This window comes from Mustela nigripes, chromosome X, assembly GCF_022355385.1.
Source record: "Mustela nigripes isolate SB6536 chromosome X, MUSNIG.SB6536, whole genome shotgun sequence".
NCBI classification, from domain to species: domain Eukaryota; kingdom Metazoa; phylum Chordata; class Mammalia; order Carnivora; family Mustelidae; genus Mustela; species Mustela nigripes.
The window spans coordinates 37,631,831-37,650,727 of NC_081575.1; the positions used below are offsets into that span (position 1 = coordinate 37,631,831).

The following is an 18,897-nucleotide window of genomic DNA, read 5'->3' on the forward strand; positions in this document are numbered from 1 at the left end:
CTATTTGTAAACCTGTGGATACAGTGAGGTAATGATAAAATAATCAGTAACTATTGGGTTAAATTCAATTTCGAGTTTTACCACAGAGCAAATAATGTGCATAACCTTTGTTCAAGCAGTTTTTCACAGTTGTATAACAAAACATTTGACAAGAGTTAGTTAATAGCCATTCAGAGGCAGATGCAGAAGCAGAAATGCTTATAGCTTGAATGTGCTATGTTGACAAAGAGAGATGGCCTATTTATTTTTTATTTTTTTTTATTTAAAAGAGACATGGAATCTTTACCTCCCAGCTTGACAGTTGGTTACAAAAAACAGAAGACACCTTAACGTTTCCTCTGGAGGGTATTATCACTTCATTCCAGTGTCAGCGGTGGGTAGGGGCACATGTGCTCTATCACACTTTGACCTTTATACTTCAAGTCAAAAGAATGCTGAGCAAGGTCAGTTTTCCCATCTAGTGTACACTATGCTTAGATGTAAAAACAAACAAACAAGCAAACAACAAAGCAACTGAAAACCCATTTCTAGAATTTGATCTGTGGATTTCATTTGTATTTGAATGAAATATGATTATTTCTATCCTGGTGACTTTGCAAGAAAACCAGGCCAGGAGAGGCATTTCCTCAAAGGCTAAAAGGAGGCATTACCACCACCCTATTACTTGCCAGAGGATTTGGAAAGCATGTTGAGGCTCAAGGTTAGTATGGGAGATGAGCCAGGCTCAGGAGAAGTTAACACAGAGAAAAAGGTTAATGTTGTTTTTTCTTTTTTTCCTGTTCTTAGCCAGCCAATACAACAAAGTGCTTTATATCGTAACTCCTAGTAGTCAAGTAACGGTGTATTTTCTGCAACAATCATTGTTTGGGTTTGTCTATTTTCTTTATGCTTGTGAGGCTTGAAATTGGCATTTAAAATCCTTGGGGTAAAAGCTATTTTTGTAATTCAGCTGGGATGTCCTTGTCTCAGGGTTTCCCATTGCATCAGTCCCTTAGCCTGGTACGATAGCCATGATAGTGCTGTGTCTTTTAGATGATGTGCAGAAATAAGGACATGATTATGGTGCTTATTAAAGATTCCTTGCTATTTTCACAAGAGTAGGGGCGTTAGACTCTTGTCTACTGGCCAAATTCTAAATTGGGAGATTACATTCTGCTTTCCTAAATTCCCCCAGCAGAAGCAGCCATCCGTGGTATCCTACTTTGTTTCCTTTGCTAGACATTGAATGGCATTGGTTTTCTACTCCAGAAGTGTTCACTTCTTAGTGGAATGGTGAGTAAATCAGTACCTATCGTCTGATATAGTATCTGACCCAGTTACAAACAAATTAAAAGGTAGGCATGATAGTTTGAGTACAAAACAAAACAAAAACACCCTAACAGTGTATCAGTTGTTGTGGAGCACTTAAAACAAAACAAAACAAAACAATCTGCTTTCTCTTCTGCAACATAGACCCCCAAAATTAATGCTTTTTAAAAACTCCATTAGGAGTGGACAGTGAATTGTTATTTGCCTCAAACAGGAAGATAGTTCTAACAGTGACCATGAGGTTTGAGAGCATGAGAGGATGAGATCGTGTATCACAAACCAGTTAACCCCTCTCTTTTGTCGTTGGGCTGCATTGAACCATTCTTGACAGCTGATCTACTTTGTAAAATCTCCTTTTAAGGAGGTTTTTCATCTTAACATTTAGTGTTTCTCCATCTTTCCCTAACAATGACGTTGTTATTTTTGTTTAACCTCCATCCCACCCACTGTAGTTTTAATGTCCCTATCTTCTATCCATTGCTAACCTTGCTATGACGTAGTGGTATTGCGAGGCATGGTTTTTGAAATCAGCCATTTAATGCCTTGCTCTAACACTTTCTAGGTGTGTGATGTTGGGCAAGTTACTTCTGAGGTTCAATTTCCTCATCTGTAAATGAGCAACCTCAGAGGGTTATTTTGAAGGTCAAATGAGGTAATATATTATTTTGAGGGGTCGTGGGGTAAGGCAAGGCATAGTACTCGGCACCTGAAAAGGCCTCGATAAATAGTAGATATTTATTGGATTGTGTACACGGATCTGACTTAATTCATAAACTCTTTGAGAGTGGGAAGCATATTTCCTATTTCGACATAAGCACAGTGTCATGCATATAGGATGGTGCACAGGCTTAATATTTATTGCACGAATAAACCTTTTTTTCCTCCTGAGTGGAATGAACAGCCCTCAGCTATTTGCAAATCCCACACATTTGGCTCAAAGGTGACAAAAATCAATCAATCCTCTGATACCTCCAAAACTACAGACACCTGCCTTTGTCTACATGTTTTGGTACGGTGTACACAATGCAAATAACTCACACTTTCTGTTTCTGTCAGGTTAATTTCTATGAATGTTAACACTTGATTTGTCTTAGGTGCCCAGAATGGGACTGACTCAATCACACGCCTCCTCATTCATTCAAGCATTCTTTGATTGAGAAATTTTTTTAATGAATACTAAGAACTATCTAATTATATACCTGAACAAAACCTTTCAACTTGTGACTAAGTGCACCACCTGCCCTATTTACCTGTAAGATCTGTGCTGACTACAGATATATTTCTAATGGCTTTGCTCCCCAGGCAAAAACAAACAAACAAACAAACAAAACCACCCAAAACAAAATCCCAAACAAACAAGACAATAACCTACCACAGCAAGTTTCAGAGCACTATCAACATCTTTGAACTAGGGAGGTGTTGGTTAGGATTTTCTTTTCTTTTCTTTTGAAAACGTTTGCACGGGGCTGGGAGGCAGAGAAAGTTGGGGGAACAAGGGAGATACAGATTCAACCAGGCTTGAGTATTTGCCACTAAGGAAAGAGTATTGTTCTTTCCCATAGTCTTGGAAAACCCCAAGTGCGTGCTTAGATGGGTACTAAAGCGACCGCAGTGTGGCCATTTCCCCGACTGCTTTGTACATAGTTTATACGGGCGGTCTCAGGTGTGGGGCTCCAAACACCTGCTTGCTCAGCTCCGGCAGTTCAGAAACCAGCGTATTTGAGGCCGATGGCTCGGGTTTCACGTAACTCGGCTCAAATGTCACTAACACTATGTGCAGTGCCGGTCATCGAGCTGTGCTTTGGGACTCGGATACTTAACTTCGGACTTTCTTCTTTCTCCCCTCCTTCCCCCCCCCCCCCCCCCCCACTAGTTTTCCTTTCTCTTCCTCCCTGGGCGTGCCCAACTCTTTCCTTTGCTCCTACTCTCTGCCTGGCGTTCTCGTTTCCTTCTCCCTCCTTTCTGCTGGGCTTCCCGTCTTTCATCCATCCTCTGAGGGACACAGAGCTCGAGGCTGCGCCTCGGACGAGGCGCGAGCCCCGCGGGACAGGCGCGAGGTGCCGAGCGGCGAGGGCGCGCGCGGCTGGGGCGCGCGCGGGACGGCCGCGTGGCCGGGCGGCCGGCTAGGGAGCGGCGCGCGCGCGCGAGCCCTGTGAGCCCCTGGCGCGCCCCCGGCGGCCGGGGCCGCAGCGTGCTCGCCCCCGCCGCCAGCTCGCCTCACTTATGGGTCGGAAGCGCTGCGTGGGGGAGACTGTTCCAAGATGGCGGCGGGTTGCTGCGGGGTGAAGAAGCAGAAACTGTCCAGTTCGCCCCCCTCTGGCTCGGGTGGCGGTGGTGGCGCCTCCTCCTCCTCCCACTGCAGCGGAGAGAGCCAGTGCCGAGCTGGGGAGCTGGGACTAGGAGGCGCCGGCACGCGGCTCAACGGGCTGGGAGGTCTAGCCGGAGGAGGTAGCGGCAGCGGCTGTACCCTCTCTCCCCCCCAGGGCTGCGGCGGCGGCGGCGGGGGGATTTCCCTGTCGCCACCTCCGAGCTGCGGAGTGGGGACCCTACTTTCTACCCCGGCCGCCGCCACCTCTTCCTCGCCCTCCTTGTCGCCCGCCGCCTCGTCCTCATCGCCCGGCTCCCGGAAGATGGTGGTGTCAGCGGAGATGTGCTGCTTTTGCTTCGATGTGCTCTACTGTCACCTGTACGGATACCAGCAGCCCCGGACCCCCCGGTTCACCAACGAGCCCTAGTGAGTACCGTGCCCTCCGCCGCTCTCTCTCTTGCGCTCGGGATGGGGCTCAGAGTTGAAGCAAAGTATGAGTCCGCCTTCCCGCCGGCGGCTGCCCCTGCCCCTCTCTCTGCCCCGGTCCCCGGAGCCACTCGACCTAAGTAAGGGCACCCCGCGCTTTCTACCCTCCGAGGCAGGCACCCCACACTTGGAGCAGGGTGTTGCTACAGGAGATGGCTTACTGGTTCCCAAAGGTGTTCGCTTTCTCTTTGCGATAACTTCGAGGAGTTTGGACCCTTCCCTTCTTTCCTTCGCCACCCCGCGTCCCCACCGCCCTGGTTTTGGAGAACTGGATTACTCAAGGTGTTGACCTCTCCTCACTTTGGTTTCCATTTACCCCAAGTGAAAACCCCGCCAGTATTCCCGCCCCGCGTACCTTGCACAGGGAGAGTTACTATCCCACTGCAGGGTGAAAAATAGCAACTATCCAACTTCTGTTCGGCTAGTGATGGAACTTAGCTCCAGAGCTTATGAGGTTACCCGTCTTTTCCTTCAGGTTCCCTTGTGTCCCGGGGGAGGGAGGAGTTTTTTTTTTTTTAAACACTTTCCCTTACTACCTATTCTTATCCGAACGTACCCATTAAAATGTGTTTCTAGTGAAGCGCACCGCCAGCTCTCTCACATTGGAAGAGTGAGACCCCCCCTTTTTTTAAATTCCACCGTCTGGGTAATAGCTCATTCAAAGAGAGCTGTCCCCATAGAACGAGTGTCAGTTTGTATATGAAGCGTGCATTCGCTTTTGTGTAGATTTCACTTGTTAGAAATCTATGTTGGGCTCGACGGTTTGAGAAATAGTTAATCCAACAGTAAGTGTGTAGGAATTTTTATGTTTTCTTTTGGCTTGTACTTTTATTTTACCCTTCAAGTGTGGTTGAAATTGTTTAAAATAGCACTGTTACAGCTAAAAGCAGGTTAATTCTAATCCCCGTCCATTTGGATGTGTGGGAGATGGGGCATATGGTTTTTTTTTTTAATGTGTAAACTGAGTGTAAACTGACTTTTTGAGTTAAATGCTAGACAGAATGTAAAGCCCAAGGAAGGGCAGAATGACAAAGAGGGCGATTGTTTTTATTATGAGTACTTTGCATCACAACAACAGAAATAATAGAGAAAAATTTCAGTGAAACTTATGAGGAAACCACCAGCACTTTCCTTGCTAAGACAAGTGCCCCTTGTCCCCATATCATAAATACCTGAATTGATGTTCTTTTTAAACTGCTTCTTTTCATTTTGTGAGATTAGGGGATTAGACTACTACTGGATAAGTATAAACACTTCTGCCTAGACTAGAAATATTAAATTAATATGTAAAGTGGAAATTGCAATAAAGTGTCCTGGAAATTGTAAATTTGTATTGTTTGTTTTCTTTGGCTTTGATACTTTAAATGTACTTAGTTTTATATTTTTGCCACTCTTGTGGTCTGTGCATTTTCGTTCAGACTTGGTTCATCTTTGGGCATTTAGTCATAAAAATGCATGAAAGAGCATCTAGACTAACATTTTTCTAAATATCTTTATAAATTTCATAGTTTTAATTCTAGGAGCTTAGATCCTAAAACCACACCTTTACTTAGCCCGTTTGTTTTTTGGTAAGAAGTCAGATTCATTTAAAAGAGACTGCCATGTAAAAAAAAAAAAAAAAAAACCTATGAAATATTTATTAGTTTGAGTCACTTATTTGTGACTTTTCTGCCTTCTCTTGGGTGTCTATGATGTATTAAAGCCAGTCGTGGAATGATACATAGGTTGGCTCTGCAAAGTCATGGGACGCAAAAATTCACTCCTGTTCAGTTACATGAGTTTGGCAAAGGCTGTTTTACTATTCACGCTCCATTGCTCCAAAGCATATGAGAACACACTTTCAGGAGGTGCTATTTTCACACATTTTAAAGTGAGCTTGGGTTAACTGAAAGACTGTAACAAGTTTAAAAGGAAAGAGAGCTTGACCAGTTCATACAGAGAATGCTTTTTGAAAATGTTATCTTAGCAGTGGCTACTTGTGGACATGTGTTTAGGTATTGCTTGTCTTTGAATACCCCATCCACTGGATTTCTTTTTCATGGAACTAAAGAGGCCAAATAAGACACACTTCGACCACTGGGGATATGTTGAAACAATGGTGGAAGAATAATAACTATTATCATTTAGCAGGCCTTGAATGTGTCATGTCTTCCACAAAACAGCTTAGAAGAGACCCTGAACATGACCAAGGGGAGAACGAAAGTTTTCTTAAGCGGAAAGAGGACTACATCTTATCTTCCTTTATCTTAAAGTCATTTTTGAGGTGTACTGTGGAAAATTCAAGAAAATGTCTTAAAGGTAGTGTTTGATTATGGAGTCAAATAACTGTCATCACTTGCCAGTGCCTTAGTAACCACCACACATTTTCTGGTTTACATATCACATATTTAATAGCATCGTGTACTTATTAGTGGCTTTGTGCTGGGGGCATAAGCTGTAAATAGACCTATTTTTCCCTCCACCCCAAGTTATTAGTATCCCGTCATGAGCAGCAGTGTTCCAGGTCTTGTCTCTGTTCCCCCTACCCCAGAAGTCATGCTTTCAACAAATCAGATACTCCTGTGTAAAAACACACTGCTTTCATCCCTTCCCAGAACCTTCTCTGTCAACATGTCTGTAAGTAGTGAGATCTGCCTCGTATAGGTTCCGAAGTTCTCCATTGAGCAGTTACCCTTCCATTCTGAAGGGTTATTAGAAATCTCCTCTATCCCTTTCAGTTTTGGGGAAGGGATACCAACATGTGAACAGACTGTAGGGATACAAACTCTTCACTGTTGGCTGCTGTTTGTTGGAGCACCTACCTCACTGCACACCATATAGCAGTAGCTACAGCTTGGGAGGACAGTGGCAACTTGTTCAACGGAGGACACGTGACATTCGTGTTAAAAGTGAGGACTGCATTACCAAATCCTCCGTCTCAGTTCTCCAGGCACATTTGCTCACAGAAATCAGGTTTGAGACGTGATTTTACAAATGACTTGAGGTGCATTTTACTCTTCAAAACCTGAGCTCTTGGATTCGTATGTGGGAGCCCGAGAGCCACATTATAGGAAATCATTTGCTACTCTAAAGGGACCCACTGCGCCAGGTGTGGAGCCAGTCAGACTCCAGAGCAGCGGTTCCCCACTCGGGCTGCACATTCGAACCACTGGGGAATTATTTAAAAATGTGGAGACCTGGGTCACAAGCCCAGAGATTCCGATTTAATTGGTCTTGGATGGGGCCTGGACCTCAGGATTATAAAAAGCTCCTCAGGTGATTCAGAACGTGCCGCTGAGGTACAGAACCACTGGTCCTACCGTATCCACCTAGTCCTCTCTCCTGAGATTCAGATTAATTTGGCCTGGGGTGGTGCCTGGGAACCCATATTTTATAAGCACCCTGGGTAATTCTGGTAAACAACTAGTTTTGGGAAACCCACGCAGTGTGGTCTGCAATAGACCCGACCTAGGAGCTGCTCTGAAATGGAGGCTCTCAGGTCGCCCCTCAGCCCGGCTGAATTGGAATCTGCATTTTCACAGGCTCCCCAGGTGATTCTTCCGCACGTTAAAGTTTGAAGAGGAGTGGTTCTCCAACTTTAGAGTACATCATAATCTCCTGTACTGCTTGTTAAAACACAAATTGCTGGGCCCCATTCCCAGAGTTTCTGATTCAGTCGGTCTGGGGTGGGGCCGTGAATTTGCATTTCTAACAAGCTCCCTGGCGTTGCTGCCTCAGTTCCCAGGACCACACGTTGAGACCCCCTGGGTTAGAGAGAGAAGCTAGGACCTCAGTAAAGTCGTGCAGCAACTGTAAGGGAATGGCAATTTCCCCTGCCAGTTTCCAGTAGGGAACTTCCTGTTTCCGTGTCACCAGCCTTTGTCATGTTCTTTCTAACTTAGCACTGGGGAGATAGAATGCTGCCAAGATCCTAGTAAGAGTCCCAGGTTCTTGGGATGGTTTCATTCTGAGGTGGGGGGAGGGGTGACTCTTGGAAACCGATGGTATGATTTTAGGACTTTTTTTTTTCTTCCAGAAATGTTAAATGCGAGGGGCACCTTTTAGGAGTTAAAAACAGCATAAATATGATCTCTTAAAGTGAGTTGTATTGATTTTGATAAGTAAAGCCCCCTTTCTGTTGCCATAAAAAATGCTTTGATGATTAGCTCACTAAATTACTCGTTGTGATACGATTTTAAAGCTTTTCCTTACACTTATGCTTGCTGGATTGGATTTTAAGAATTTCCCTCATTAACAAAAATATAAAAGGTTCCTGCCAAGGCACTGGGATTGTTCAGTCTTATATCTTTAATGCTGTGTTGCATGTCATGTCCCATGAACTATTTGTTTTAATCTTCTTACCACCTTTGAAGTTAATGCACTACTACATTTTGTACAGACCATGGCACATAAAAGATACTTTACTATTAACATCAATAATACGGTTTTCCATCACAGTGAATATAATAAAAAAAAAATCCACTCCTGGATATGCAGTTCTTGAGAGACTCCAATCAGGTATTTGAACGGTTAATTCTTTCTTGTCTTGTCACAGTAGTCAAATTACTGTTTTCCGGCATGCTTGGGAGGAATTGGGTTGTTTTAGAAAGGTAAAGCAGGCATTTTGCCTCACCAGAAGAGTAACACTCCTATGGCATGTTCGTTAAAAAGGCGATTTGATAATGTAGCTCAGGTCAAAGTGATATTAATACAGCATTTTAAACACAAGCTATTATATTTCTATTATGTCTTTTTTCTTAATGAAGACTGAGCAGAATAGCCAGAAGGTTTATCTCTCTATTGCAGATGATGCTACTAGGCCAGCATAGTGGTCATAATGTATATTTTTTCTTCAAAAAAACCCACAACAACAATAACAACAGCAACAATGATAACGTTTGTCTGGAAAATTGTTGAGCATTTTTGAAGGTATTATACAGGTTGTTTTTCTACAATGTTGATTTCCATTGGAAGGCAGCCTGGTGTCCTGTCTTTACTAAGAAGAAAGAAGGCACGCCCCCAGTTGTCATTTATGCTGTAAAAACAGCCAGTGACTGAAATGGAAAGATATAGAAATATAAATTACAAAATTATTTTTATATCCATGCGTAAAGGTGTATGTAGGACAAGGTATATTTAGTTAAAAAGAAAAACTCGATGCTTATTTTACCTTCTCCCCCATATGGCCAAAGGGAGTGATAATCTGGCTCATAATTTTGCTTGCTTATGAATTGTGTTTGTGCTGCATTCAGGTCCCAGCTAGTGGGTGGCAATGAAGAAGGAGCCTTTGCTGGGATCTCAGTCCAATGGGAAGAAAGACCACTACTGAGAAAGTGAAAAATGCCCTGTTAGCCCATATGCATGAGTAGCCCCCCCACCCTGTGCTTCTCAGAGAAATACTAGCATTCACATTGTTGTCTTTATAAAACCATACACTTTTTGAAATGTATTTGTGTTAAAATGCTCTAATGTATTACCGCAAAGGATTATGATTTAGAAGTCATTGTACTTCCCATTTAGAGACCATCTTACTTTTTGAGAATGTATATGTGTGAAACACTAAAACTTGTGCAATGAGATTAGTCAAAGTTCCCTATTTCAATAGGCGTTATTCTGGTCTCTCAATGTCACACATGCTTGCCTGTTTTAAAGCAGCACAATGACCACGGCTTTTACATTTAAATTTTCTTCAATAGGACCCCCCCCCCCCCCGCTTCTGCGAACTTGTGTAATAATGTCTCTTTTTGGTACTGTTCTGAATCAATTAAGCTAAGTAAGTGAGGACCAGCAGTAAAAGCCAGGGGCTGCCAAGAATGGACCTTCAGTGTGTAAGCTGTCTTTCCACAATCAGTAATTGGGCAGTTGCTCACAGGACACTGGAGACAGTGTGGGAAGCCAGTGGTTGTGTAGGTGGGAAGAGTAGATTCCCCAACAGTAAACTTATTTAGAGTTTGAGCTTCTGTAGTCACAGTGCTGCTAAGAGCAGAAATGAGCCACAAGCTTATGTAGTAGAAATAAAAGAGCCCGAAGGAAGAAGTATGGTGTAATAGTGCAGTTGGTTGGGTGGAGCATATTTTATGTTTGGTCCAACGATAAGTGGCATCTTTTCTATCCAGTGTGGGTGTATTTTCTGCAGCTTTTAAAGTATCATACTTTCAAACTTGCTCACCCTTAAAAATGTTAGTTTTGAGGAGCTAGGTGGAAATTATATGTCACTGGGGGGAAAAAAAAAAAAACCCTGTTATTTCTTTTAGCATATACGGTATGCTGAGTTCCCAGGTTGGAAACCAGAGAAGTCGCTCTGTCCTCACAGAGCTTCCAGTCTCGTTCAAGGTATGACACAAACATTAGAGTCGCTTAAAATGCTGACAGGGCACTATATACGTGATTATAGGTGAAGTTAAAAAATGGGAAATGTTGTACATCAGCACAGTGATGCCATGGAAAAAAGGAGTGGTCAGGATAAAAGGCTTTTGGGAAGAGGATGAACTTTAGAGCCAAGTTTTGAAATGGCAATGGTACAGAAATTATTGATGGAGAGTCTGGTATGACCAGTAGATCTCAAAGTCTTCCTGGTGGTTCTCAAACTCATTGCTCACCACCACACGCCTTGCCACAACACTTGGGGATTCTCAGCAGCTGTCTTCAGCCAGCAACCTGGACCCCCAGCATTCTCCATATGACTCCCCTTGCTCTGGTCTCAAAGATCAGAAAACTTCAAGGAAATTACAAGCAGCCTTTTTTCTTGGGAACCCTCTGGGAAGGCTGGATAAGAGATACTGGATCTGATTATGGTCTCTCACGTGAGGTGGAGAACAGTATTGGCAGAAGAGTCCTCCAGAACCTAAGATGACTTGGAAGGAGATGAGTCTCACGGTAGAGGAGACCAGCTATGGTTGAGGTTCCGAGGGCACTAGGAAATCTGGCATTGGAAAAGTAGGGGAGCCACTCCAGGGGCAGAGTTCATGAATATGGGAATGTTGCAAAATCAAGAAATGGAAGAAGTTATCAGCAGATGCAGGGACTCACACTCCAGGGCCAGGTTTTGTGTAGGAGTGGAAAGCTTGCAGCTCACCTGTTTCTTGGCTGCCATCCTTGCCTCTTCTTTTCTTGGCTCTGTGCCTAGCTATTCTTGTGCTCAGAAAAAGTTTGTTCAACAGCTCAGTTGGAATGGCTATGAAATTTGATCACAAGTGTAAGAACCTCCCCTTCCCCCTCTTCATCTATGCCCGACTGTATCTAAATCGAGAGAAAGGAGAAGATATGTTGGTGTATAGAATTCGGATCAAGTATAAAGTTAGCTGAGATAGCTTTTGGGCGAGGACCTGAAATTAGGGGACTGCATGTAAGTAAAGAGACATTGCAGAAAACAAAGCAAAAACAAAACAAATCAAACAAACAAAAAAAGACCACCAAATTCCCATTGCTGGGGGAAGTAAAGTGGGGAGAGTCTTTGAACCTAGTTCAGAGTTTACAAGCCTGAGGAACTAGGTGGTGGTGCCACTAAAAAGCATGGAGGTCCCCTGGGGATAAAAATATATGTTTATAAAAAATTAAAAAATTAAAAATAAAATAAAATAAAAAGCATGGAGGTGTAGGAATGGGAAGAAACAAATAGTTGGTCAGATGAAATCAGTTTTCTTATTATATGTTTTTCAAGTGTTTGCAGTTATCCGACATCATTTCTTTTTTAATTAACAGGACTACAGAATAGTGACGGAGCTCTTGTGACAATTTCGTCAGTCTCTTAGCTCTCTACAGTCACCCCTGCCCCAGTTGTGACTTTGAATGCTTAGATGGGTAGAGATCAGTGATAGTTTTCAGCTTCGTATTGCTAGGAAAAATACCCGATAGTATGTTGGGTTTCCCTGATATAGTTTTATGTAATATATATATTATATCTCATCAATTTGTAAAGTGATCAGTGATTCTTAGATTTCCTTGGTGTATATTTTAGCATGGTGTTCAGTAAAATGCAGCCTCATAGACAAACGTCTCCAGAATTTGTAATTTCAGAGCACCTGGGTAGCTCAGTTGGTTAAGCAACTGCCTTCAGATCAGGTTATGGTCCTGGAGGCCCAGGATTGAGTCCCGCATTGGGCTTCCTGCTCTGGGCTCCCTGCTGAGCTTGTCTCTCTGACCCTCCCCCTCTCATGCTCTCTCTCTTTCTCTCTCTTATAAATAAAAAAAAAATTGTAGTTTCAGATTGTGGATTAAAGGCAATTTCTGAAGGACTGGAAGTATTGCCTGGTATTTGGTTCTAGGTCCTGTGTCCTCACGCTTTGCTGACAAGGAAGGGTAGATGCTCTCAATGGACAGGATCAGCTGTATTGCCTTATGACCATTGCGATCTTCAGTGGATGGGCAGATATGAAAAGTTCTACTTGAGTCCAGGCCGACTAATGCTAGTTTTTTTTTTTTTTTAAATTAAGGTCTGTGATGGTCTTGATGATTCTTGCCTTTCCCCTATCTGTTTCATTTTACAGATAATCCACACTGTGACCCAAAGCCACATGCAATGCTGGGAGAGCACAGTTGACTGTATTATGCAATATCCTGCCAGAAGATGCTGACCAGCTCTCTAGTAATGGAAAGTAGTGAGACTGACCTAATAGCCTATGTAGCTTGCCTTGCCATTCCATATATTTTCTGTAAGCATATGACACACAATTCTAGTAACTTATATTCTAGTGAGATTTTGGATTGCTTCAAGGAGTTACCACCAAATTCTCTGCTTTGCTTCAGGCATTAGTGGGTCTTTGAGTCATTCTCCTAGAACAGAATCTATTAAAAAATTGGTTTTTGTGCTGTCTGCTTCCAGGTCCCTCAGCACTGTGACAGCCTCAAAGAGATGCTTGTGTGCTAATCACACTGTTGTGCTGCTTCTCCGTGACATTGTTTTTGCTTATGTAGCCTAGCAACTGTACAGGCCTCAGTGCTTTGGGGTACAAATAAGTTATATAGCTGGGGAAACTTGGGCCTCAGTACATACCTCATGATAGTAATGGAAATACCTTTTGTATCCTGATTTTGAACAACAGTGGGGTGTGTAGATGAGGGTTGCTTTTTTTAAATCCTTCTCAAATGCTTACATGGTAAGTGGAAGTTGGTGTTGGTAATTTATTCACTGAAGGAGAACCTCTTGAAGTCTTCTGGCCCTTTTCCATGTTAGGGTATTGCTCTCAGTGCATTTTATGAAGTTTCCCATGGTTAACGCAAACAAACAGCTCCACACGCTTCTTTGGCTTTACCAACCAAAAACTTGCCACCAGCCTGGCCAGGTGATTCCATGGAATAGCTCTTTGATGTCAGGATGAGGTGCCCGGTAGTTGGTGGTTAAAATGAGTCCATCTACCCCACACTCTTGTCAATTCAGAAAACCCTCACAAGAACAAATGGGAATGATACTGATTCTATTTCTCTGACACTAATGATGTGATGTGTGGTTTGTGGCATGTTTTACTCCACAAACTCCTCTAATCATTGCCGTTTGGCAGCTTGTTTTGCAGAAAGCCACTCTTTCACACTGTGAAAGCATTAGCTCAGTGGAGAAAGAGAGTCACATAGGGCCAGAGGCAGGAATAGAGGCTGCGTGGGAGCCAGGGAGGGAGAAAAATGGGATCGCAGTCAAGTGAGTTGAAGCCTGGATTCAGGGCAGAAAAAATGAGACTCAAGTGCCTGGTCTGGGGTAGGGCTGCTCTAACAGGCATGTTTCACGTTATGCAATCCTGGGTATCCCTCCTTTACAAGTGGCCATGGCACTCTTGTAAAAAAGAAAATTATTCCTATCAGAAACAGATGCACAGCATGAAGTTTAGCTATACAAGAAGACTTGCCTATGCATTCCGTGAGTACTTCCAAGAGACCACGTTGAAATGAGAATGAGGCCTCTGGGCAAGTTTGGGGACCATAGAACAAGTACCTCAAGTATATCCCCAAACAGATAAATGTAGCCACTCTCTGACCATGATCTTTCTTTGTTTCTTGACTTGTCTGTGAACATAGTTATAAATTCTCAGATACTCAGATGTGTCTTACTTTCTGTGTATTGAGGTCTGTGTATTGAGGTAGTAATAGATAGATGAAGTTTTATTTATAGAGCTTGCTCATAGTCATTCTTCATAACAGAGATTATGGAACAGGTAATATTAAAGGATAGATCCTGCTGTAATTTTTGACTGCAGAATGCAATCGATAGGAGGGCTTTTGATTGATCATACTCACATCTTCTGTAGCTTTTCTCTAGTGTGTCTCAACAGGACCTACTCTGGTCAATCTAATTTTTAAGTTACATTCCCACAGATAACTGCAGTGTCAGTCATTTTTAGTTAATCAGTTTCTCTTTAATCACACAGAGGTATGATGCTTTTAGAAAATTAATTGATTAATGTATTTATTTAGTGGTAAAAAACACATAACGTGAGACCTACCCTCTTCTCACATTTATTTTTTAGAGAGATCAGGGGTGGAGGGACGGAGGGAGAGGCAGAAAGAGAATCTGAAGCAGGCTCCACATTCAGCGAGGAGCCTGACGAGGAGCTCGATCTCACGACCCTGAGATCATGACCTGAGCTGAAATTAAGGGTCAGATCCTTAACCAACTGAGCGACCCAGCTGCCCCTCTTTCCAAATTTTTAAGTACAGTACAATACTGATAGCTATAAGCACCATGTTTAGCTTAGTTTTTGAAGGTGCATGATAGTGGCTCTACCTACAGCAACTAATGTTTCATGAGAATTTGGGGAATCTTTAAAAATGAATCTTACAAACATGTATTAGAGACACACAGAGCTTATTTATGGGAGAGCTTAATTTAGGCTTTGAAGTATTTATTTTTCCACACTTATTGAAAACTGAGTAAACTAGGTTAAAGGCATCTGAGTAAGAAATAACTATTAAAAAATGGTTTGAACTGGTAGTGTGTCAGTATTTGACATGGCATTTATCATTTCCTTTATTAGGATACTTAATACCACCTACCTGTATTTGAAAAAAAAACTGGATTTTCTAGCTTTCCTTTTAAGTTGTTATTCTTATCCTGTCTTTTAGGGCTTTCTAATGAATTTGCTAATAATAATATAAGGAAACGTCTTTGACAGGTAGGAACTTTGCCCTTGTTTACCCACTCTTAATGGTGGAAGGATGAAGACAGAGAGAGAACATTCATTTTGGGGGTTGAACCTTGTGTTTCTGAGGAAATGTGTTTTTTAGAGAGATGGAAAATTGGAAAACACCTTGCCTAATGGGCTGTCATAAGTAAGGCCTTTTAAGCCCGTCTGTGCATATGTAAACCACTTGAGTTGAGCATTTGTTGAAATTGCTTCTTATTTGCTTTAATGAAAAGCTCCTATGTAAAGGTGGTTAGTGGAATACTCACTTTGGGAGCGCATGCACTAAGTATGGTAGTGGAATCTGTGAAATAATAGACATGGTCAAGTCTTGAAAGTTGTTTATTTGCCTCACTGTCTACACAGCTGTGTGAGATTCTTTATTATTAGGAGAGGTACAGATGTTTTTTAATATTATCAGAGTTGTGATGTATTAATTTGGATTTTGGAGCAGTTTCTAACTTCATCCATTTAGAGATGGCTTTACAGTTTTAGAGAAGAAAGAGGAATTTCCACTATGATTATCCCTTTGCTTATAGACATTTTGAAGTGAGTATTTGTTTAAGCTTCAAGATATATTTGCCAACATTATCGTAAGACAGTGTATCTTACATCAAAACCTAGCATTCTCAGCTAGTACTGCCCTGCATATTGTAAATTCTAACATTTCAGTTCAATGAGTAATATAGCGGTTATGGGTGAGAGCTCTATAAAATAGGTGTATGCCATGCTTCCTGCCCTTAAAAGCTTGCAGTCATACTGAGAAGACAAGATTCATGAAACACAGAATGAGGCCACATGATTTAATGACTGAATGAATGATGGAGACAATGAGGCCTGTTAGAGTTTGGACAAAGACTAATGTGGGCTGGGATTATACAGGAGGGCTCCATAAAGAGAGTAGGATTTAGCCTGGGTAGACCTTCCACAGAGGGATAAAGCATTCTAGACAGTGAAACAACTTAGAGACACAGCAGTGAGGAGTATTGGACAGTAGTCAGTGAGTACCAATCAAAGGTATGTTAAAGCCAGGGAGATCGTAGCAAGAAAGGGTACCCCGTCAGGAGACTGTTGATATAGTCCAAGCATTGGGAAAGGAAGGCCTGCCAGTTGACAATTTTAAACTATTAATGGCCTGGGAATTGCCTCTTTCTTGGTAAAATTTCCCTTTGTTTAGCTAATTATGCCTCCGTAGCTCCTTTAATGTCATGAGTGTCATGAAGCCGGGACAAGAGACCAGGAAATAACACAAGCAGGAGTCTGCTGTGTAGATGAAGTGCTTTCATTTGTGAATAGACAGTCAGCATAAGTCACTTAGGTTAAGATTGGTGGTGTTGCCTTCTGCCTGAGTGCCTTCTATGTTCTGCGTTCTTTTTTTTCCTTCTAAACTTTAGTGTCTCAGACATGAAGTTGAGGGAGTTAAGTACCAACAAAGATTAAAAAATAATCTACTTATTTTAAAAAATTATTATTATTATTAAAAAATAATCTGCTCGGGGCACCTGGGTGGCTTAGTCAGTTAAGTGGCTGCCTTCAGCTCAGGTCATGATCCCAGGGTCCTGGGATGGAGCCCCACATCTGGCTCCCTGCTCAGCAGAGAGCCTGCTTCAAGAACCTCTCCCTCTGCCTGCTGCTCTGCCTACTTGTACTCTCTATCTCTGTGTCAAATAAGTAAAACCTTTAAAAAAGTTTAAAAAATAAAACATAAACTACCCTAATTATTATGGAATTAAATGGCTTTAAACCCTTTTTTTCTCCTTAAATCAATGAAGGGATTTTACTTGGATGTTACCAATGTAACTCACATAAGTTAGGTACTGGGAATTTTAGGATAATTGGGTACTAATGATTGAATGATGTTACTTATTAAATTAGCTTCAATATCATTTAGTCTAATGGTTACATTCCTCAGGGTTCTTAACATGCCCTACTCAAGAATGCTACAACTCTAAGACACAGACTGTATAAGCAAAATCTATAAAGATTTCATAGTATTATTTAGAAACAAAATTCTAAAATGGTTTCCTGGATTGCAATAAAACAGCATATTTTTATTTTATGTGTTGACCAACAATTATCCTTTGAAGAAGAAGGAGCAAATTCTTAGTCTTTCATTGATGATTTGTCTTTAATTATATGAAGACATAAGTGACATAAGTCATCTTATGACTTCTTTTTCAGGGATCATTGTAAAATTTCATTTCATTTTAACATTCTCTTTTATTTGCCAGAATACGTTTCAGAATAGAAGAAAATTATTTCCTGTTAGGCTGATCTCTGACAGGGTCTAGCCACATAACCATGAATGTTGTGCCAGCGTATTCAGGATGTAAAAAGCAGCCCTCGCATAGTGTTCATTAGGAGCGTTCTGTGTGTAGTCAATTTAGGTTTTTTATAAGTAAACGAGCTCTCCATCATGTCATAGACTTGAATCATGAGTAATCTGTAATTTGAATTACATATTACTACAGTGAGGTAAAAAAATACCAGATGTGAAAATAGTGGTAATGAAATATGTTTTGAGTCCGAGCTTTTGAGGAAGAGACGGTTTGGCCTATGTCTGCAATCACGGGCCCCTGCCACGTAATAGGATAGGAGGCCGGATGGAATCCAGTGGTTCTTAGGACAGACCATGCAAAGGTCCGTGATCACTTTCAATATGCTCAAAAGTTTTATTAGAAAGAGTGAATACTCTAATCAAGAGAAGGGAGGTGAGTTTGTTTATACAGGCTTGAACCATTGGGATGCCAGTTTCATTTCTCACAGGCTTCAGACAATAGGCGTGTTACATGGGCAGTGGCCTCCACAGTGTAGAGCACAACCAAGGAAAAAAACGTGTCTGGTTTTCCGTTTTGGCTATGGCAAGAGAACAAGCAAGTCTTCTTTTAAAGTAAAAAAATGGGTGTGGGTCCAGAGGGTCCTGGTTCCTGTCTCTACTGGCTGCTCTCAGAACCTTTGCTATGTTTTAGTTCAGCCTAGAGAAATTCAGGTCAGTTTTTACAGAAAAGGAGCATTTTAGTCTTCAAACTTTCTCTCATCCCCATGAAGAGTATAATTATTCACCATCCCGTAATAACCATTTGTTAACCCTTTACTAACTTAATTAACTTGCACCAGCCCAGCACGGCCACTGGTGCTTTCTTGTTCTCAGAATTATTGTTACCTTTATTTGAATATTTTTGACTCCTTATCTCTCCCACCCCTGAATTGAAGTATAAATCTAGGAAGGTCCTTCTCTTCCCCTTCTTCAACATAATTTGTCTTTGGAGCTTTGTCATTTTTGAGAGCAGCAGTCTTGAATATCTGAAGACTTTATAGCAATTGTACTAAATAAAATTTACCACTAAAATTCTAGCAGCGTCTACCACTTTGCATTATCTAAAAAGTTTACTGGTTCTGCTAGTGTTCCAGTTTGGGGAGAGGGTGGAGTGATTTGGAAAGAGGTTGTAAATTTATGACTTGACTTGAATATCTTAAGAAGTATTTAACTGGACTGATACTGAATTCGGGACAGTGTTTGTTCTCAAAGATTTCTGGAAGTTTTTCTAGGGAGATTTTAAAGCAGAGAATGAGAGATGTTCCATTGTGTTCTTTATTATGCCTTACCTAGAAGTGGGTATCTTTGTGTCTATATATATAACTGACACCATAAGATCTTTGTGGATTTATTTGAAATTGTTTACTGTTTGGAGACTGACCTGGCTATAT

At 41.8% G+C, this 18,897-nt stretch overlaps 1 protein-coding gene across 2 annotated transcripts in view; it reads left to right on the top strand.

Moving 5' to 3' along the window:
* Positions 1-3,516: 3,516 nt before the first annotated feature.
* The window catches only part of AMMECR1 (AMMECR nuclear protein 1), a 114,204-nt gene continuing 98,823 nt past the window's right edge, over positions 3,517-18,897 (top strand). For both annotated transcript variants that reach the window (XM_059384883.1, XM_059384884.1), the window contains exon 1: positions 3,517-4,042. In XM_059384883.1, the coding sequence (XP_059240866.1) occupies positions 3,570-4,042 (473 nt within the window). In that variant the 5' untranslated portion in view covers positions 3,517-3,569. The remainder of the gene's footprint in view (positions 4,043-18,897) is intronic.